This window comes from Syngnathus floridae, chromosome 10 (assembly GCF_059516105.1).
Source record: "Syngnathus floridae isolate MCC-2025c chromosome 10, RoL_Sflo_1.0, whole genome shotgun sequence".
Classification (NCBI taxonomy): Eukaryota; Metazoa; Chordata; class Actinopteri; order Syngnathiformes; family Syngnathidae; genus Syngnathus; species Syngnathus floridae.
This window is the reverse complement of record NC_142422.1, coordinates 11,218,646-11,238,719: the sequence shown is the minus strand read 5'-3', so window position 1 is coordinate 11,238,719 and position 20,074 is coordinate 11,218,646. Positions and strand designations below refer to the sequence as shown.

Here is a 20,074-nt window from a genome sequence, read left to right as displayed (position 1 = left end):
AAGAGGCTGCTCGACCACGACGCAACGCAATTCAGGCCATCACGTCAAATACTCGACACTTCAAGACTTTGACGATATGTTGATTTTAATTCGCTTCCCCCCCAGCCAAAAAGAGAGAATAATTTCACCTGTGGAACACAAACCATTCAATATTCATTTGAAAACAGATTGTATAAATAAATGCTGGAATCATGAATACATGCACTTCGGCAAAGTCGTTGAGGTACAGTCAAGTAAAGGCAATCTCTTTGCCTCGTAAAGAATTTATGAGACGCACATAAACATTTATGGCAGGTATATATTTTGTGTCAATAAAGTGCGTTAATTGTACAGTAAGCAGTGAAATATTCGTGAGAGGCACTATTAGATGGGGAAAAAATGGATATTAAATGAAAATTCACTATGTCTAGCATAATCTTCCTTAGTCACTTGCAGTTTTTTTTTTTAACAATATTTTGGAAATAATTTTTTTCCTAGTTTTTATGTATCATCTTAAAATATTAATTTGACACCCAATAAAAGTATTCCCTCATCTGGCTCACCCAAGCTCAAGTGCTGTTGAACAAACTGTAATTTATATGCAGCTGTCCTGCAGCCAAGCACATTTTTTTCCCTTCATTAAATCTTCTTTTTTTTTTAAAAAACACATTTTAAAAATTAAAACTTGTTCAAATCTAACGCCCGAAAACCAGCTCAAGCATGATCACTAAATTCTGGTACCCGGCAATATAAAAGTTGAAAACATTCTAAGGCGCACATTGAAAGACTCATGAGTGAGCTCATGAGAGTCAATAAAATGGCTGCTAATATGAGTCTGCCTTGACGATGATAATAATACACACTTATGAGAGGTATTCATTTCACAATATGGTTATTGTTATGAGTGCAGTAGTGCACTGAGCCGTTTCTAATATTTTGCAGCCCCATATCAGAATGATGCCGTGAAGCTCTTTCGTTGAATTATTAACTCATCAAAAGTGAGCGTGACTATCCTTCTAAATGAAGACTTGATGATACAGTTCTGGTATCGAATCTCATTGTGTTATTTGGATGTCCCTAATGAAGAGTCCAGAGTGCACAGTTGAAGTAATCCCAAATGAACTATCGATTATCGAAGAGTCACAGTGCATACGGTCTCATAAAAACCGCCGGCATCTGACCCGCCGATGACGCAAAGGTGCAAGGAGTTGACAGGCAAACGTCCAAAATGTAAACCTTTGCCCACCTTCAGGTCGCCAGCGCCGTCAAACATGCGCTCGCCCTCCTTGTCCCTCACCTTGGCCAGGGTGAGATGGTAGCGCGGGTTGTAGGAGTCCCTGTGGAGCAGGCCCTTGTTCCTGAAGGCTTCCTGCAGGCCGCCGTTGAGCTGCTGGAGCTGAATCTGAGGCTGCGGGCTCAGGTACAGCACCCTGCCGTTGAAATGCTTCAACTTGACGGGAAAGCTCACCGCCACCGGGGGGTTGCGATCCAAGTGGGCAAAGCGGCGGAGGATCTCAACGGCGGCCTCCACTTGGGCCTGGCTCTGCAGCACCAGCAGACACAGGGTGACGTGCAGCCTGGACGAGGTTTGCCAGTGAGGGGCGGACGACGGCAGGAGGGCGACGATCTCTTCTTGAAGTAGCTGGAAAGAGGCAAGGATGGCGGGAGTGTTGGCCCTGAATGTGATGAAGTGGGTGGCTTGTTTTTTGGGGGGACGGCGACCGCGGTTCTCTTCCCTCTGCTCGAGCGGCATAAAGAGATTCTGGGGACATAAAACAGAAAACAATCGAATGTTTCGAGCGGACAACACATCTGGCAATTAATGGGGGCACTGCATATATGAAAGCATGTGATACAAGGAGATACCTACCAAATTGTTATGGCCTTCAAAACTTTCTTCCCATTCATTTATGTCTCCGTCTATTAAGCTCTGTCCATTTTTGTCAGCCGAGGCCTTCGCACTACAAAGCAAAACGGAACACGAACAAGATAACTCAAGAGAGCCTCTCGGGATGTGCAAGGCTTGACAATTCAGAGCAAGGCGCTCATTACATAACACGAAGCTCGACCTCGTGCGTGTTCCTCCTCATGCTGCTTGTGGAAGCTGTGCTTGAAAACTCCAGTTTCAGAACAAGGATTTGCAAATAATTTTAGGAGGTCCAATCTTTTTGACACGCCATACCCCCCCAAAAACATTTTTTTTCAAAAACAAATACAATTTACCGTGTTGTGTCACAAAAGTAAACAAATCATTGAGTGATTGGAACTTGGCGCTCTTTGCAAAATAATTTTGGATGAATAATAGGGAGTCTGATGTGATTTGCCATCTATTTTCAGTGAGGACGAAAAGCAGACCTGTTTGGGGCCTCCTCCGCAAGGCTGGCCGACGCCTGACCGGCTGGTGCTGACTCAGCGATCTGAGCGTTCATCTCATTGTGCTTGTCGTCCTCCAGATGTGTGTTCTCAGCGTGAGCACGCTCCATTCTCTGACCGACAGCGGCAGGTGGCTGCTCTCTTGTCGTTTCACCGTCATCCAAAGTTACTCCCGCTTGTTGCTCTTGGTCATCAGACTGTATTTCTTCTCCTAAAAAAAAAAGTCAGCGTGCTAACTCTGTAAGCGTAGCAGTGCAGGGTCCTCGTTACTTACCTTCTACTTCCTCCTGCCCTCCAAAGGGGGGAGCCAGAGATTGACCGGTGGAGCCAAACACCCTGTCGGTCCTGCTGTGGCGGTCCCAGACGCGGTGCCCTCTATAGGTGAAGTACTGGATCCTGTGTCTGGGGAGGGCAAGCTCGGTGGCATAGTCGCAGTCACAAGGGCTGGTGTCCCAGTTGAAGTCACAGAAGGGGCGCTCCACCACCCCCAGGAAGCGGTCCACGTAGCCCACTACGAATTGGGACGCGTCCACCGAGGAGTCCCAGAGGATACGAGAGATGACGTCGTCGGCCGTCCGCATGCGAGGCTTTTTGTTGACGCCTGAGGGGCGGGCGACAAGATACAGAGATGGCATTAAGGTTGAGAGAAAAGCAACATACCGCGATGCGTCAAACAAAAATGACCTTTTCCCTCATTTTCTTTTGGTTTTGCTGTTTTGTTCTTATTGGTTTTCTTCTTCTTTTGTTTCTCTTCATCAAGTTTGTCCTCATGGCCAGGAAGAATCGCGTCTGCAATAGCAACTGCTGAGTCACTATAAAGGAGATGAAGAAAATAAAAACAATTGATTTAGAAAACTGGTCTAAAAATACCACAGTTTGGCACTCCCTTTACCTACTATCCACACCTATCTACACACAAGCAACAAAATTACAATTGAAAAAAAACTTACAGTGAGCTGCTGGTTACTTCACAGATCAGCTGGCTTGACCTGTGAGACATACGACATCTGACACCAAAGTGACACTTTCCCTCCAGGAAGTACGGGCACACGTCGACTCCTTTCTCATCTGTCGGAGACGTACAGGGAGAGACAGCGAAGAGGTCAAGAGACGTGTCAGTATTTCTGCGCTGTATTGATTCTCCCATAGAGGAATAAAAGAACACGTACATAGCAGACATAATAGTCAGATAAACAGACACAAACACAGAGTGACACTCGTGTTACATCAGCATGAGTTTCTTGATTCATGGAAAAGGTGGTTGTGATTCACCTCTCTGTCTTGCCGTCACAAAACACATTTGCTCAAATATTTGTCATAGATAAAATTCTGTTAAAAAAACAAATAGAGGAATTTAATATGAAAGCATGTTGCCCTGACCAACATAATTGCTACCATAAAAAACATTAGTAGCAAAAAACAACAACCCACAAACACTTTGTTACTGTACTTGAGTAGATTTTGTAGATATTTGTACTGTGCTTAAATACTTTTTTTCTGATGAATTATCTATTTCTTACATGTTGGTTTGCTTTTCTTCCACTTAAATGAGTGAAGCCATTTCGTGACCTGGTCTTTTTTTCTATTGTGACAGGTTATGGAAAAAAACTTGTATATAAATGAAATTAATATACACAAACACAGAGTGACACTCGTGTTACATCAGCATGAGTTTCTTGATTCATGGAAAAGGTGGTTGTGATTCACCTGTCTGTCTTGCCGTCACAAAACACATTTGCTCAAATATTTGTCATAGATAAAATTCTGTTAAAAAAACAAACAGGGGAATTTAATATGAAAGCATGTTGTCCTGACCAACATAATTGCTACCATAAAAAACACTAGTAGCAAAAAACAACAACCCACAAACACTTTGTTACTGTACTTGAGTAGATTCTGTAGATATTTGTACTGTGCTTAAATACTTTTTTTTTCTGATGAATTATCTATTTCTTACATGTTGGTTTGCTTTTCTTTCACTTAAATGAGTGAAGCCATTTCGTGACCTGGTCTTTTTTTCTATTGTGACAGGTTATGGAAAAAAATGTGTATATAAATGAAATTAATTTTGAATGTTTGTCCCTAAGTTCATTTCAGAGTTAGTTCTTTTGAAACAAATAGCGGTACTTCTACTTAACTACAGCATGTGAGTACTTTTGCCACCTCTGAAGAATACCCCATAAATGAAACCTGTTATTACTTACCTCGCTTGTCATCTGGGTTTGCTGGACTTTCTGATAAGCTTGAGTCTATTGGGAAAGCAACATTCTTTGGGCTTGAGAAAGCCTCTGTACATTCTGACGCCATGCTGTTCCTTAAAAAAATAAAAGTAGTAAAATGCCTAGTCACAGTTTAACTTTTTGAGTATTTTGACAGTATCCTAAACTGAAACTGACGCACCCAAAGGCGAACTCTCAGTATCGGAACAGTTTCTAACGCGGAAGTGACCGGAAACAAGTCGAGGCTATACTGTAATAAATAAGTCATAAAAATACATTATAATATTTTTAAGATATTGTCGAAAGCGTTAAAGGACAATATAAAATAATGTTTTCGGTGCATTATAAACCTTTTCGTATCAGCTTTGCTTGAATTCACCCATGACCTCAATTTGTCATACCATAGGGATTTGTGGGTAATGTAGTGTGCATTTGTTTCCGTTTAAAAAATGCGTCGTAAACGTGGTGTAATAACCAATATCGCACACCAGTAGTACTAGTAGTAGTTGTCGTTCAAAATTATATAATATGGTTCTGTAGAATTAATTGCAACTGAAGAAAAATAAAAGTGAAAACCGCAATGTGCCGTCTGAGCTCGAGCGCGTGACTTTGTGTCACTCACATGACGTCATGCTAGCGCTAGCAAAACAATGCGGAGGTAAATACAATAGAAGCTAGGCTGTGGTGCAGGCAAAAAGAGACTTATTTCTGGTTTCATTTCTTGAAAAATGCTGCTTATTATGCGATGTATTTCCGGAACACGCCGAGTAATGAATACATTTTTATAAAATAACAAGCTGTCTTTACTGAACTTCCCGACTTCGAAGGTGAGTCAAGCTGTCATATTGTGGTAACAACCCTGCCATACCCCAATGCAAATTTTATTTTCTGATATAACTCTACTGAAACAATTTAACAAGTTTATTTTCTAATTCGAACTTTCTCTCCGTTCAGATGAACGCACTGGTGGCTCTCTGTCATTTCTGTGAGCTCCATGGACCGAGAACGCTGTTCTGCACCGAGGCTTTGCACCCCCCGTCCCCGTCGCCTTCCTCCCAGGCAGGCGTTGCAGTGCCCGGGGACAGAGATGTTGACCGGGACGGTGAAGGACTCACAATGAGGGCTAACAGTTCAGCGCAGAGGGGAGAAATGTGTGAGGTGAGTTCCATCGGGGTTTAAGCTCACGGTGAAATCACATGAAATCAGTTTCTTCTGCTAAATTTTAGTGATGTTGCTTTCATGGTTGACTCATGTCATACGCATTTCACCCAAAGTCAGCTGGCACGGTCTGTCACGAAACAACATAAGCTGTTCAGTCATGTGTTCCTCTTTCCCGTTGCCTCACAGGGGTGTCGCTCCCTCCCTGCATCCCACCCAGGCTTCATGAGCATTGACGACGAGACGGGCATCCGCTTTGTGAGCCACCAGCATCCCAGAGAGCCGCAGCTCTTTAGCGTCGTGCGTCAGGCTTGCGTGCGCAGCCTCAGCTGTGAGGTAACTGGTGACGTATGTCTACTTGTAACCTCCATGTATGTGTGAGTCACACATCTTACACACCACTACGTCACACTTTCACCTCTGCGTGTCCTCATGCCTCCCCATGCATTTTTTTTTTCACAAGGTGTGCCCCGGTCGCGAAGGGCCAATTTTCTTTGGGGACGAGCAACACGGTTTTGTGTTCTCGCACACATTCTTCATCAAGGATAGTCTCGCCAGAGGCTTCCAGCGCTGGTACAGTATCGTCATGGTGGCCATGGACAGGATCTACCTCATTAACTCCTGGCCTTTTCTGTTACGCCACCTTCGACTGACCATTCAGAGTCTGCAAAGCACCGCCCTGAAGGTTTGCCAACTGCAAGCATTGTAATTCCAAACACAACCTTATGACCTCACGGTTATTTTTGCGACTCCCTCAGGTGTTTGACAACGAGCAAGGCATTTGCCCGCAGCGTGCAGTGAGGATGAACAGTGTGTTCTCGCCCGCGGTGTTCCCGCACCAGAGGAGCGGGAACGCCGCCCGCTCACTCACGTCTCTCACGCAGCATCCCAATCTCTGGGCCAGCCTGCACTCCTCTTTCAGCTGGTCAGTCAGTCGTGCACATGCAGCATAGCAAGATCAAAATTTTAATATCTGTTTGATGTATTTGTATTAATTTATTCCCCACAGTCTATTTGCTTAATTTGATAGGATTTGTCTTAGCTTCTCTGTAATAATTATTTGTGGATGTTACATTCTGCTGATTAATCCTTAAATTTGTGCATTTCCTCCTTTCCAGGCTGCTGAAGGCCTGCGGTAGTCGTCTGACGGAAAAGCTGCTTGAAGGAGCCCCTACTGAAGACACGCTCGTGCTCATCGAGAGACAGACAGGTGACTAAAGCCAAGCAACTGGTGTTTTGCAATTAGTCATGATGCAGATTTTCGTAACTACCCTAGATGAGCATCTAAACGTGGAAAACTGTTTGAGCATTTATTCATTATCCTTCAGATCAAGTTGAAGGTTTATTACTAAAGCCAATTCAGCGCACGAATAGAATCTCCATTTTATCTGCTTCACCAAGAACAAGAGGAAGAAATGAGTTGCTGGGAAGGAGCTGAAGGAGGCGTTTCCAAACCACAAGCGCAGCAACTAGACGGCCAAGCGGCTCATGACGATGAGTCGCCCGGCCCCAGGTTTAAGTCGCTGAGGCATCTGAGACAGGTGAAGATGAATTCAGAAAGCGCCATCACATGACTCGGCTGTGAGCTTCTGTGAGTCACGGTTTTCTGCGCGTCGTCCACACAGGCGCTTGGAGCGGCCGAGTTCCGGCAGGTGGCGTGGCATGTGCTCATGGGAAATCAGGTCATATGGAGAGGCGCCGAGCCCAGGCTCATCCAGTCTGCTTTCGCTGTACTCAAGGTACGCCTGGGTGCATCTTGAGCAATCACTTCCACTGTACTGATTATTTCTGTGGGAATTGATGCCGGGAAAATTGACCCCAAAAAATGCAGAGGGAGGTAACTGAGGTTGGTCAGAACATTTTATTAAAGCCATCAATTAACCCACGAAGATAATGACGAGCAGATCACAAGACAGCATTTGTTATGATTGTTGGTTTTAATACCCGCCTGTTGGTTTAATTATTATTATCGAACGACTGTTCCGCACCCTGATGTGCTCCTTCCATGCCTCAACTTGTGTTGCTGACGTGTTTCTGCGAGAAACAAGCCAAAGCACGCAGCTGTTATCAGCTCACAGTGCTTTTTTTTTATTTATTTTAAAGTGAAGCACAAGCAACAACTTTGACTTCACACACATTGGAAACGAAGTTAAATGAATCTGCACCTGTGCTTTCCCGTCTGATTTTTTTGGGGTTATTGAGATTAGGATAAAATCACTTCCAGTATGTCCGCCCTGACTCACATGACTTTCCGGGTAATCTCTATGACCTATTATGAGTGGTGCTGGCCTATTGGGTGCTTTTGATATGAGTAGATCTTTACCAATTCACATCTTTGTTTTTCCTCCCCTGGAATTTTTTTGGGCGGTATCATGAGTTTCTTGAGAAGAGAGGAGTTTTATGAATGAAATTTATAGTGCGCTGTCTCGTAAAGGCGTCAGTCAAAACAAAGCATTATTTTTATTGTCTATGTCTGTTCACTTGCATCAGACGCTGCTTCCAGTGGGCTGCGTGCGTTCAGTTCCCTACAGCACTCACTACGAAGAGGCCTACAAGTGCAACTTCCTGGGGCTGAGTCCAGATGTGGCCATTCCAGCCCACGTCATCTCTTCAGGTAAAACACAACCACGGGAGGGCCAGCAGAGAGAAGCCCAGCAAACGAAAAGTTTTCCTTGTGTTTCCTGTAGAATTTTCAGTTCTGGTGGACGTCATCTCAGACACATGCTGCCAAAGCCCACTGACAGAAGATAATATCTGCTCGCTTTATCAGTTTATTATGAGCAGCGCCAACACACAGCCCACAGACAGAGGTGAGCATACTGTGTCGTAACACTAATAGCGACGACGGCTTTCACATTTAGCTTAGCAATGCACATACTAGCATTGAAATTGTCTTCATGCCCATTTATGGAATACTGTTCATAAAAATGAAGTACCACAAAATAATGGATAAACATAGCAAAAACTGTGCACATGCCGGGGGCCAACGCCCCTTTGACCCAACGCAATTAGCAATTACTCCCTCGGAATATGACCGATAAAAAAATGTGTAAATAAAAATCATCCTTGTCCTACTCAACATAAAAAAAAAAAACTGATTCCAAAGACCGCCATGTGATTATTTATTATTTACTTATCATTTTTTTTGTCATCCAGGCCCGACGTTACTCAACAAACTGGAGGTGGCACTGTCCAACGAGAACCTGTCTGTGGACGTGGTGTCTCACTGCCTGCTGTGTTTGAAGGAGGAATGGATGAAGTAAGACACCCCAAATTCTTTTGACTCAGGTTCACAGGTGTCATCCCTCAACATATAACAACGTGTTCTCACTCCTCTTTCCAGCAAGGTCAAAGTGCTCTTTAAATTCTCCAAAGTGGACGGGCGAAGCCGGGAGGACACCCAGAAGGTTCTGGCTCTGCTCGGCACCACGGGGCCCGGCGAAGAGGACAACGTGAGGCTGCTCAAATTCTGGATGACGGGACTCAGCAAAACCTACAAGAGCCATCTCATGAGCGCCGTCCGGGGAGGGGAGAGGAGCCCCAGCCAGTGACAAAGATCGAAAGACTCAATGACGTTTTGTTCTGGAGAAAGGAAAGTGAAAGCAAGAACCCTTTCATTCCCTCAACTTTTCATTAATTGCCTTGCTTTCCTGGAATTGAATGAAGTTACGCACTGGTTTTCCCCCGAACTAACAAGCATTGCATATTATCATTTTGCAACTGAAATCAGACTTGTGTATTTTTCTGTTGGAATTGTACTAATAATTCCATTTTAATTTATTACAAAACAAATGTGTATTGCTTTGGGAATAAAATGATTGACTTGACATGAATGGTGTCAATTCATCCATTTTCTTTCAAGCTTATCCAAATTAGGGACAGGTATAAGATGCAGTCTATCCCAGATTTGAACCTTAACTGTGAAGCAGAGGTGCCGACCACGAACCCACCCTGCTAGCCGACTTGGATGACGTTGTTGTTTTTGTTCCACAATTGATGCCCTCTTGTGGCAAAGAAGGGGCGAGTCGTGAAATTGAGCAGGAATGTTGCTCCCACGCATTTTTTTTTTTTTTTTTTGGGAGGCTTTGAGTTCACCACAAATCAAAATTGATTTAAGCAGACGCTCTGTCTGGTTCTACTTCAGCTGCTGTGGAGAGTACATTGCTTGCATGTTAGCAACTTCCAGCTAAATCACCCCCAGCAGGCTCGGTCCTAATGAGCCACATATTGGATCACATTTTTCTAAATAATTTTTACAGCATTTGCTGACATGTGCACATTTTGTCAATAAAAATAAGCCAAAACATATGGTTGATAAAGTTACAAACAAAGGCGCGAGGGGTAGGTACCTGTGCAAATTGCGTGTCGCATGTAAACTCCAAAATGTGAACGCTCTCGTGAAAAAAAAAGAATCTGTTTCTGTTTAACAAGGTCCATAAGAAAAAGTAGGGTCACGATTTGCGCTGGTCCCGCTAATCACTTGCATATTTACTTCAAAAATATGCATGTGTGGCTCCAACAGGAAAAAGGGTCGTCATGATTTAGCTGCAGCGTAGGCTGTAAGGTCGCAATTCCTTCGAGAGTCTTTTTTATTTCTTATTTTCTTCGGAAGGCACTCTTACTTTTAATGCAATAATGTGGGGAAAACATGTTTTGTTACGTGAAAATTCAGGCGTCATAACTTGAGGGAACTTGAGCTTGTTGATGAGATGTTATCGACTGTTAAGACTACTTGGCGCGCGGTTTGCATATCTAATACGCAAATGGCGTTCTGGCGAGCCCTTCTGAGCATTTCTTTTATATCCTTGATATCTAGTTTATGGTCCATGTACTGATTTGCTCTTTGTCTTTGCTAATAAAATAAGTGAGGCAAAATGGTGCACTACTTAACATCTGCATGCTATTAGCTAGCAAAAAAGCTAAGGCTACTAAAGAACATGTACCTTAAGATGCATCGTAAATAAATGCTCAAACTACCATCAGATGTTTCTGGATGCTAGCTGGAATCACTCACTGTCATTGGTGACCATACGGAGGTTTTGGACCAAGCTTAGCTATTGCACCCAATTCAGTTTTGACTCATTCACTGCCATTGACAGATATAGACGTCAAAGATTTTAACACGGCTGGCAGTGAATGAGTTAGGTGTTTAAGGTTATATTTGTAGGCCAAAAGTGTTAAGATGCTATAGTTTACTAGTTTTCCCTACTTGTCCTAGTCGTCATCTGAATGCCCACAGGATTTTCAATGCGTGCCACCTTATTGAAAACACTCGAAAGGAGTCACATGATGACTTGCAAGTTTGGGCAGTGTTGCAACAGCTTTCTTTTGGATAAATGTCCCGATTTGAATCCTTGGATCATGTGAGGATGATGAAGCAGGCGGACATTGCGCACACACGGGCCCCGCTGGGATAAAAATGCTCAGAGGTGTCAGAATGGTGTGGGGCGGGGAGGGGGGGGGTCCAAATGAAAACCATACGATCCAACAGCATGACTAAGCCTCACAAGAGGAGGAGGAGGAGGAGGAGGAGGAGGAGGAGGAGGAGGAGAAGAATGGGGGGGGTCAGGGAATGTGGGGAGCAGGGGGAGGGGGCCGGGTCAGTCAATAGTGAGGTAAAACGTGTGCTCGGTGGGAGGGGCGGCCACTTAAAGGGAGCAGACGAGCAGCCCCAGCGTAGCACTTTCACTTTGAGCTGTCTGACGGAGGATACACAGCAGCAGAGGAGAGGAAGGCCACAGGCGCAGGAGGCCACTGCCTCATCCATTAGCCACTTTCCAAAAGGCTTGGGGAGGGGGGAGCGGATTCAAATTAGGCTGCTCGGGGAAGCTTCTAGGTCAGCAGGGGGAAAGGAGGGCAAGTGAAACTGCAATTTCAACAAAAGCTCTGCAGTGGGGGAAATCCAAAGTGAACGAAAAGGGATGGCGTGAGAGGATCCATGCTGGAAAGTACCAAAGCAAGGAATACTATATAGGGGATGTCAGCGGGACGGCGCTGAAGAGGAAGGAAGGAGCAGCACGCAGCACGCACTCGGTGTCAAAGACCCTGCCACAAGGCACGGACGAGGAAAGTTTGCCTTTCACTGACTGACACGGAAAGGCCCGTCTAGCTGTCTGTGTGCGTATTGGGGTGGTGGGGGGCATGTGAGGGTTTGCTGTCAACCAGAGAAATGGAGAAGTGTCCATTTTCAGAAAGATAAAAGGATGTCACTGCCAGGTGAGCATTTTTACATGTTTATAAAACAAAGCGGTGTGCTTGTAACTTTCTGGGAAATAATGTATGACAGCTTCATGCTGCAGAAGACGGCGATGTTATTCACGTTGATGAAACGGAATGAAACAGGTTTTGTCAATGTGATTCTTTTTTTCGCAGTATTGCTATTTTTGTTTACCGGTGACAACTTCACATATGCATGCTGACTTTAAAGGGAATTATTGTAGCTGTGTTCCCTCCCACAACAGCGCAAACGTCCATTTCCATCCTTGCGTAGATTTAAACTGCATTTTGCACCAGACTTGATCTGGATATAAAAATAGGGTCCAAATGGTTAACTTTGGAGATTAGTTTATATTTAATAAAGCATTATATTACTTCTTATAACCTATAACCCTCACCCCTGCAGCCAAACTTAGTCACTGGCGTGAAGCTGGCCAAACTATAGGAAACTTTACTTTCAGTTTAACTTGATTGATGCTTGTTGGAATAATCTAAAGTAACTTGCATTCTTATTACCTTTTTATTGCACTTTTAAATGTTTATGGGATGTAGTGATGTAGCTAGCTCTATTTGAGTATTTATTTTCTGACCACTTTTTACCTTAATTCTCCTCTGGGGATTATTATAGGGTTCTTTTATCTTATCTTTAAAATTCAACCACTGCAAAGCTCTTGAATGACTGATTGATAGAGATTTTTGGGAGTTATCAGGCGGAAAAAAACAGGGGAAGCTTTTAGGTGGAGAATTGTGAATCAAGGACCATTCATGACACTACAGATTCAGAGGAGCAAGTTATTCCCCATCTATGACCTAATCTCTTTTATTTGCTGTTGTCGGCTCCAAGGCTGATTCATGATAATAGTGTTGCATAAACACCACTGGCTTCTGTCATTCAAAAGTTGTCAATCTAATCTGAAAGAAAAACACATACAAGTTAGATATGCATTTAGTGTCTGATTGGCTGTTTTTCCTCAGGTGCGGTGGTTTCTTATGAATCAAATTTGAGACACAAGATGGCTGATTTTGAATTGCATTTCAGAGCCTGTAATTTTTTTTTTTTTACACAAGTATCTAAGACAGCGTGTGAGTGCTTTTGACGCCTGGGGTTATTCAGCTGAAAAAGGTGACAAACCACAAAAAGTTTCCAGGCAGTTTTCTGAGTCTGTTTTTCATTTGTGCTTTTACAGTTTTGCTCTTGCTATCACTCTTGACTGTCCAATGTGGTGGATGTGACTGGGAGGTGGTGAAGAACGTTAAGACAGCTATTGACGCAAACCCGACCGGATTTGTAAGTTGAAAGGTTTTTATTTGTTTTAAAAATATGAATTTTGGAAAAGACTACTAAATCAACAATAAGCATTGCATCAGAACATTTAATAGAGCGCAAAACAAAATGATCTCTGGTAGCAAAATCTTTCACCATAACTTATGAAATTAAGTAGTCATTGTTTGGCTTAACTACGCTAAAGTACTGATGTCATCCCAACGAAGCGAAGCAATTGATCAGGTTCAACCCGTGATGTAACCACATGACAAAGCCTTCTGAAAATAACAACATTGTGCAGCTCCACCAAAGTGATGACTGCAGCTGATGCATTTCCCATTTCTCTTCTCCTCTCTTTTCAGCGGACCGTGTTTCCCAAAGATTACTATGTGTCGCACCATTACACAAAAAGCATGTTGTGTGACACTGATCCGGTGAGTTACTAGAAGGTGACTCAAATGGAGCACTTCCTGCGGAGCTTTGTGGCATATTTTTGCACACAAACACTAACTTGTGCTGGTGGCGGTTTCCCCTGCAGTGTTGTGTATTCCCCGCTGCAATCGTCCTCCTAGAATCTTGGAATGTGCTTTTGAGGAACCTCTGGGATGAGCATCTAAATCACTCCTTGATCTTCGACCTAAAGCAGACACTGGATAACATCATCAAAAAGAATAAAAACACAGAGGTAAGATTTGTTTTAGCTTGCTCTCAGCTCCGTCTCCTTATCTAGATTTTTCTCACACTACTCTAAATGTACGCCTGTGTTTTCTTGCTGTAGAAGTTGCGGGAAGAGATGGACCCGTCCCAGTTTTCGTCGCTCGACTCCTCTCCGGAGGAGCTCCTCAAGCTCACGTCGGAGTTGTTCACCCAATGGCTGGAGGTGGGATGCTCTCCCTCAATGGAAATCTGCGAGCCCCCCACTCTGCTGCCTCCGGCCGAGAAAAAGGAGTACAGTCCGTCCAGGGTCCGACTCCTGACCACCCGAGCCATCCGCAGCAGCAAGGAGGAGGCTGAGCTGGCCCGCTTGAGAGACGTTACCCCGCCACCGTCTGGTCGCGGTCCCGCCTCGCTGTCCGTGCATCCCGCCTCGGCGTGGAGCCTCCTCCTGTTCAGACTCTACCGGTGGTTGTTGCCATAGGAACTTAAAAGGATCTTAATTTTTTCAGACGATGCACACAAAATGCAAGACATTTCCTGGCACTAAATGATTGTTTCCTTTCTATTTGTGTTGTGAGGCAGTATGCTCACATTACCATATGAAGTGACATGCGCAGGTTGCATTATTTTGAACGTCCAAAGTTTTTTTTTTTTTTTTTTTTTTGCTACATTCGCTGCCAGGACCTTCCTGTACCCGGACCTTCAGTGGGAACGTAATCCACCTCTTATACCGCAAGCATGACGTCACACATTACAGAAACTGCTAATACCGTATAAAACTGCAAGTACAGTTCTGTTCAGAATCAGTATTTATCTAACACATGACAAAAACATGAAATATGGAATAAAATACATTATATTCACTGGAGATGCTGATTCTCAAATATCCATGTGTACAGATTGCTACATCCAAGTTTTGTGAGTCAAAGTTGGCTGCAACAGGTTTTTCTCCTCCCAACCAAACAGAGGATGGAAAACACAGAATTTGAAATCCAACTGATTGTAGAAAAAGTCCAGTTGACTAATATAATTTAAGTTACATGGGCCAGCACTACTGATTCCAAAGGCCCTGGGCAGATTGGCTTGACATGGCAACATGTGGATGAAGAAATCTGATTGGACAAAGAAAAACCCATCCAGCTTACACATGGAGCACAAAAATGGGACAAATGTTAGTATTTAGTTTGTAAATGTATGCTAGTGCTTCTTTATGCCACCAGAGAAGGCCATGCCGGCCCCTGGTGCCAACACACCTTACCTATAAGCATAGTACAATACTCGCCTTCCTAGGTAGACCATGCCGCTAAGCTCCAGCTAGCTAAACTCTTTGTGCTAACAAGAGATACATGCTGACCAAGCCAATGCACAATAAGCCTTCACGTGTGTCTGATGTGGAATCTGTCACATTTGTTTACAATTACTGTTTTCGTAACTGTAAGATATGACGCCTATAGACTTTTAGTTTTGTATAAAAAATGTCAATTAAAGCCATTTAGATATATTTGTGTAGTGATTTTTCAGGACGAGGCACACCAAAGTATAATGCACCTTCAGAAAGCCAAGTACTAGATAGTCCATGTACTTTCGGAGGCGCCACTGTCCTCTCCTTGTTCATTGTTCAGTCTGTAAACAGGCCTGCAGGAAAACTCCCCATCCAGAATGGGCTTGAAGTTACTGTGGCCTGTAATACTGATTCATTGGGTTTGTTTGTTTAATCCCATATTGAAGATATTTGTTAATGATTTGACATGCCAGGCTCCAGGACACAAAGTCCACCTCTATTCATGCCGAAAAAAAGGCCTTACAAGACAGAAATGGTCTCACAGCTCTTTTTTGTAACTCTGGGGAAGAGAAATAAAACTGCCAAAAAATAATAACCCAAACCAGGAGAATGTGTTGTGGATGAAAGTTTTTGTAAGTGTCAGGATCTGCACGTGAAAGGAACTTGCAGCTGCAGTTTAAACGCTGGTACTTGCCCCTGCTTGTACACACCCACACGTGTTATGTGCACCCTTGTCCTAACAAGACCCCTCCTTGTTGTTTCGCAAGCCTTACAATGCAGAGGCATGTTGCCGTGGACACTGTGGGAGCTAACTTTTCATTGATTTGTTTTGTATTTTAGCCAAGCACGGATCGGTCACAGTCAGACATATATTACAACATCAGAGTGACCTTTGAGCCGGGAAGTTAAACTTTTGAGGGATGAAGGGCTCTTGGGGGTTGTCCAGAGTCCGGCCAGGAGGCAATTTTTTTTTTTGTCGGCCCGGGAGATATTGCGGGGAAGAAAAAAAAAAAGGGATCTTGTTATTATTGCATTTCTTTCACACACACAAAAAACAAACAAAACTGTGCTTCCACCAAGGGCAGCTTCGGGATTATTTTCTCTCCCAGGGATAAAGGGGTGCCTGGCTGATACATTGGGAGGACTGAGAAAATAATTTCCAAATACATATACTTTAGATTCTAACGTTTAGTATATCAAATAAAATGCTAGAGGTGCATAACTGGGGCGAAACAGATTTTTGACGGGGGACAGCCCCTCTAGCCAAAAGTGTTATTTAACAATGAACGACATTTCCGGGACATAAATTAGCATTTTTCCGACCGCAAGTCATTTTTGCACTTTTAGGGAGCAGCTGACTTCCCGTAAATGTGGAGTGGGAGACAAGAAAGTGGGAGTGGAACCAGAAAGGAGGGGCGAGTAGCGAGAGGAGGGGTGCGGAGTTAACACACGTGACCGGAAGTCCGCCTTCTTCTTCTTCTCTTTTTTTTTGTCTTCTTCTTCTTGTTTGTCAGCATCAATATGTCCGCCTCCAACGAAGACACGTTTGCCGAGGAAGCAGATGACATGGAAGCGCAGGAGCAGGACGACGCCGTCAGCGACGACGACGACGAGGGAGTTGACATGGAGGAGAACGAAGAGGAGGAAGGAGACGGCGACAAGAAGGTGTACGTGCCCGGAATCGAGCCCCTTAAACCGGGAGAGCAGCTGCAGATGGACCTGACTGCATACCGCATGTACCACGAGTGTCAAACAGGCGAGTGGGGAGGCAAACTAAATGAAGAAAATGTTGCTATGTTGTTTTTGTGTGTGGAGAATAACGCGTGAATGTTCTGCATTCACTCACTACTTCATTAACTTCGGGATATTCTGCTTACAGGTGACATTTCAAGTGAACCCTAAAATTCACTTTATAGGTGAACTTAACTTGACGTTCTCCAAATATTTAGAGGAACCACGTCCAACTGATCACAGCTGTTGTTTTTGTCTTACTAGAAGCTTCCAGGGATGTCCAGTTTTTTGTCCACTAATGCATCAGTTGTTTGGTGTCTTGATCACATGATGTCAAAATGTAAACAGCACGACAACTGTTGAAATGCAATTGAACCGGGAAATGATGTGATCGATTAAACCTGTCTGTTGTGAATCTTTGCCACTTTTACCCCACCATATTTTTTTTGTCCAAAAAATTCACAGGCTCAACTGATTTTAAAGAATTCCGTTTCAACTCATTCAGGACATTTTTTTTTTTACATTGTGCAAAAGTCACACGTTTTCCATGAAAAAAAAATCCCACTAAATTGAGGTTTCCAATTGTTGTGTATTCCATCCACTACACGCAGGCGCGCCATGTTTGAGCTTCGACGTTTTGAGGGACACCGATGGCGACGGCAGGAAGGAGTTCCCACTGTCCATGTTGCTGTGTGCAGGCACACAGGCTGACACAGCCATGGCCAACAGGTTGGTGTTGCCTCATGACATACATTTTAATTGAATCATTTAGGTTCAGTTTTTGTTCATTTATCTAACAGCAAAAAACAAAAACAAAACGGGAACACTTAGGTCTACTACTCTACTGTAGTGTCATGTTGATCATTTCAATGTGGTGCTTTACTGCTGCAAAATGATGTCATAGTCCGAAAATTTCTGCACCGTATGTTTTGCATCTGTCAAGGCTCTTGCTAACTCTCAATCGATGCAGCTCTCCCGTATTTCATCTCTAGGCAATAACCTTTAGGCAAATTTACGAAGTAGTTTGTTTTATTTCCCCAAGTTTTGCTTTCCACATCCGACAAGAAAGCGCCACAAGCACAGATGGAAACAATAACTGATTTTAACGATGGCTTCATTCCTCAAGCTGTCCGAGTAAATCACTTCAGCAATGGAGCCCCTGCGCTCTTGTTTATTGTTTTTGTCGTCCGTCTTGTGCTCGTCTCCGCTCAAAGTAACAGCAAGGGGAAAAAAAATCACGCCATGTTTTTTTTTTTACTTTTCCTGCAGACTGCTGGTCTTGCGCATGCACAACTTGCACGGAACAGAAAAAGAGAAAGAGCAGGAGGAGGAAAGCAGTGATGAAGACAGCGATGAGGAAGAGGATGATGAAAGTAAAAAGCCGCAGCTGGAACTGGCCATGATGCCTCATTTCGGAGGCATTAACAGAGTTAGAGTATGTTGACATTTTGCATGCATTTGATGCTCGACTATTTCCTGCTCCCGGAAGTTCTAATTGTGTTTTTCTGATTTTATTTTCAGGTGACCCGGCGCGGCGACCAGGCACTGGCCGCCGTCTGGTCCGAGAAGGGACAGGTGGAAATATTTGATCTGCGACCTCAGCTGGAGGCCGTCCACAGTTCTGCAGCCATGGCGACGTTCATGAAGCAGCAGAAGGAAGCCGTGGCGCTCTTCAGCTTCTCGGGTCACATGACTGAGGGCTTTGCCATTGACTGGTCGCCCATGGTTCCCGGTAGGTGGCACCTAAAAACTTCGCGTTTTGTCACTAACAGTGGTGCATTAAATTACCTTTTGTCACTATCTTATTTATTTTTTTATTTGTATAATAAAAAAAAACCAAAATAAGCATCCCGTGTTTGGGCTCGCAGGTCGTCTGGTCAGTGGCGACTGCAAGAAGAACATTCATGTGTGGGAGCCACAGGAGGGCGGAGCCTCGTGGCGGGTCGACCAGCGGCCTTTCAGCTCGCACAGCAAGTCCGTCGAGGACCTGCAGTGGTCGCCGACTGAAGCTACCGTACGTTTTCCTCCAACCAGTAAACCCCTCGTTTGTTTAAAAAAAATAATAATAATATTCTTGTCGTCTGCTCCAGGTTTTTGCGTCGTGCTCAGTGGACCAGTCCATCCGTGTTTGGGATATCCGAGCGCCGCCCAACTCCATGCTGTCAGCCGACCAAGCCCACGAGTCAGACATCAACGTCATCAGCTGGAACCGTTCCGAACCGTTCCTCCTCTCGGGGGGTGACGACGGGCTTCTCAAAGTGTGGGACCTGCGGCAGTTTAAGGTAACGCTTTCACTCTGCCGATGTCGTCGTCATCACAACGGACGGCTCACCTGATCTCCTCGGTCTGTACAGACCGGGCAGCCGGTGGCCAATTTCAAGCAGCACTGCGGGCCCATCACCTCAGTGGAGTGGAACCCGGTGGACTCGAGCGTGTTCGCCGCGTCTGGGGCGGACGATGTGATCAGCCAGTGGGATCTGTCGGTGGAATCGTGCGATGCGGGCGCCAGGGTGGAGGGATTGAAGGATCTCCCCCCGCAGCTGCTCTTCCAGCACCAGGGCCAGTCAGAGATCAAGGAGGTCCACTGGCACCCGCAGATCCCCGGCGTTATGGTCTCTACCGCGCTGTCGGGATTCAACGTGTTCAGGACAATATCCGTATAGCGTGACGAGTACATGCTTTGTGTGAAATTGAGAATTTTCAATTGACCTTACCCCGGAGGAACGCCTCGAGACCTCCGATGATGTCACTCGTGCGTCTTTAGCTTTCTCCAGAGACAACTGTAAGTAAACCTCGACATGTATCAGCTTTTCCACGCAACTTTTGTTCTGTATAATATAGATGTTGCGTGTTTTATATTACTATTATGTGCTCAAAATAAAATATGAAGTAGAGGTGTCAAAATGAACAACTAATCGATCATCGACTATTTTAGTAAGCGAGTATTCATTTTGAGTTGTTTAACTTGAAATTGTCCAAATTATCTCACTTTAGCCTCTCAGCTTTAATTATTCCGTTTTACGTAGCCCTACATGAAAGCAAGACTGCATTTAATACATTTGCAAACATCTGCTTTTACTTGGAAAAACAATGACCCATCCAATTTCAGAAAAGTACATCATCAATCGCTTTCGTGTGCCATTGTTATTTTTAATCAATAAACAATACCAATTTCAATTCTGTAATAAAGGTGTT

General features: G+C 44.2%; 4 protein-coding genes across 5 annotated transcripts; 3 read left to right on the top strand and 1 right to left on the bottom strand.

The window, feature by feature from the left end:
* Positions 1 to 59: 59 nt before the first annotated feature.
* On the bottom strand, positions 60 to 4,953 carry leng9 (leukocyte receptor cluster (LRC) member 9). The gene is made up of 7 exons (XM_088386792.1): positions 4,557 to 4,953; positions 3,303 to 3,420; positions 3,037 to 3,164; positions 2,627 to 2,953; positions 2,335 to 2,563; positions 1,850 to 1,940; positions 60 to 1,741 (listed from the first exon to the last, which is right to left on the bottom strand). Exons 1-7 carry the CDS (start codon positions 4,657 to 4,659, stop codon positions 1,109 to 1,111), a joined length of 1,629 nt encoding a protein of 542 aa, XP_088242918.1. The 5' UTR covers positions 4,660 to 4,953; the 3' UTR covers positions 60 to 1,108.
* A 74-nt stretch (positions 4,954 to 5,027) lies between these two features.
* Positions 5,028 to 9,556, top strand: flcn (folliculin). 2 transcript variants are annotated; one of them, XM_088386790.1, is made up of 12 exons: positions 5,028 to 5,398; positions 5,526 to 5,729; positions 5,919 to 6,077; positions 6,193 to 6,414; positions 6,488 to 6,654; positions 6,848 to 6,939; positions 7,131 to 7,270; positions 7,355 to 7,468; positions 8,220 to 8,343; positions 8,417 to 8,539; positions 8,886 to 8,988; positions 9,073 to 9,556. In XM_088386790.1, exons 2-12 carry the CDS (start codon positions 5,526 to 5,528, stop codon positions 9,278 to 9,280), a joined length of 1,656 nt encoding a protein of 551 aa, XP_088242916.1. In that variant the 5' UTR covers positions 5,028 to 5,398; the 3' UTR covers positions 9,281 to 9,556. The 2 variants fall into 2 exon arrangements, with proteins under 2 accessions (XP_088242916.1, XP_088242917.1); XM_088386791.1 differs by having other exon boundaries at positions 5,031 to 5,398; positions 5,919 to 6,065.
* A 1,845-nt stretch (positions 9,557 to 11,401) lies between these two features.
* Positions 11,402 to 15,367, top strand: LOC148392389 (uncharacterized). The gene is made up of 5 exons (XM_088386621.1): positions 11,402 to 11,945; positions 13,133 to 13,233; positions 13,572 to 13,643; positions 13,748 to 13,894; positions 13,988 to 15,367. The coding sequence occupies exons 1-5, from the start codon at positions 11,933 to 11,935 to the stop codon at positions 14,345 to 14,347; spliced, it is 693 nt and encodes a 230-aa protein (XP_088242747.1). The 5' UTR covers positions 11,402 to 11,932; the 3' UTR covers positions 14,348 to 15,367.
* Positions 15,368 to 16,594: 1,227 nt separating this feature from the next.
* grwd1 (glutamate-rich WD repeat containing 1) lies at positions 16,595 to 20,056 on the top strand. The gene is made up of 7 exons (XM_088386618.1): positions 16,595 to 16,904; positions 17,491 to 17,608; positions 18,149 to 18,314; positions 18,401 to 18,611; positions 18,748 to 18,893; positions 18,970 to 19,161; positions 19,234 to 20,056. Exons 1-7 carry the CDS (start codon positions 16,670 to 16,672, stop codon positions 19,540 to 19,542), a joined length of 1,377 nt encoding a protein of 458 aa, XP_088242744.1. The 5' UTR covers positions 16,595 to 16,669; the 3' UTR covers positions 19,543 to 20,056.
* Positions 20,057 to 20,074: the final 18 nt, after the last annotated feature.

Bases quoted from the DNA above. Each gene is read 5' to 3' on its own strand.
- grwd1 (XM_088386618.1), top strand. From the start codon at position 16,670: ATGTCCGCCTCCAACGAAGACACGTTTGCCGAGGAAGCAGATGACATG. The intron at 18,612-18,747 runs GTAGGTGGCACC...TTGGGCTCGCAG, and splicing joins CTGGTCGCCCATGGTTCCCG to GTCGTCTGGTCAGTGGCGAC. The intron at 18,894-18,969 runs GTACGTTTTCCT...CGTCTGCTCCAG, and splicing joins GGTCGCCGACTGAAGCTACC to GTTTTTGCGTCGTGCTCAGT.
- leng9 (XM_088386792.1), bottom strand. From the start codon at position 4,659: ATGGCGTCAGAATGTACAGAGGCTTTCTCAAGCCCAAAGAATGTTGCT. The intron at 3,165-3,302 runs GTAAGTTTTTTT...TCTCCTTTATAG, and splicing joins GAAGTAACCAGCAGCTCACT to TGACTCAGCAGTTGCTATTG. The intron at 2,564-2,626 runs GTAAGTAACGAG...TTTTTTTTTTAG, and splicing joins AGGGCAGGAGGAAGTAGAAG to GAGAAGAAATACAGTCTGAT.
- LOC148392389 (XM_088386621.1), top strand. The intron at 13,234-13,571 runs GTAAGTTGAAAG...CTCTCTTTTCAG, and splicing joins ACGCAAACCCGACCGGATTT to CGGACCGTGTTTCCCAAAGA. The intron at 13,895-13,987 runs GTAAGATTTGTT...TTCTTGCTGTAG, and splicing joins AAAAGAATAAAAACACAGAG to AAGTTGCGGGAAGAGATGGA.
- flcn (XM_088386790.1), top strand. From the start codon at position 5,526: ATGAACGCACTGGTGGCTCTCTGTCATTTCTGTGAGCTCCATGGACCG. The intron at 6,078-6,192 runs GTATGTCTACTT...TTTTTTCACAAG, and splicing joins GCTGTGAGGTAACTGGTGAC to GTGTGCCCCGGTCGCGAAGG. The intron at 6,415-6,487 runs GTTTGCCAACTG...CGACTCCCTCAG, and splicing joins TGCAAAGCACCGCCCTGAAG to GTGTTTGACAACGAGCAAGG.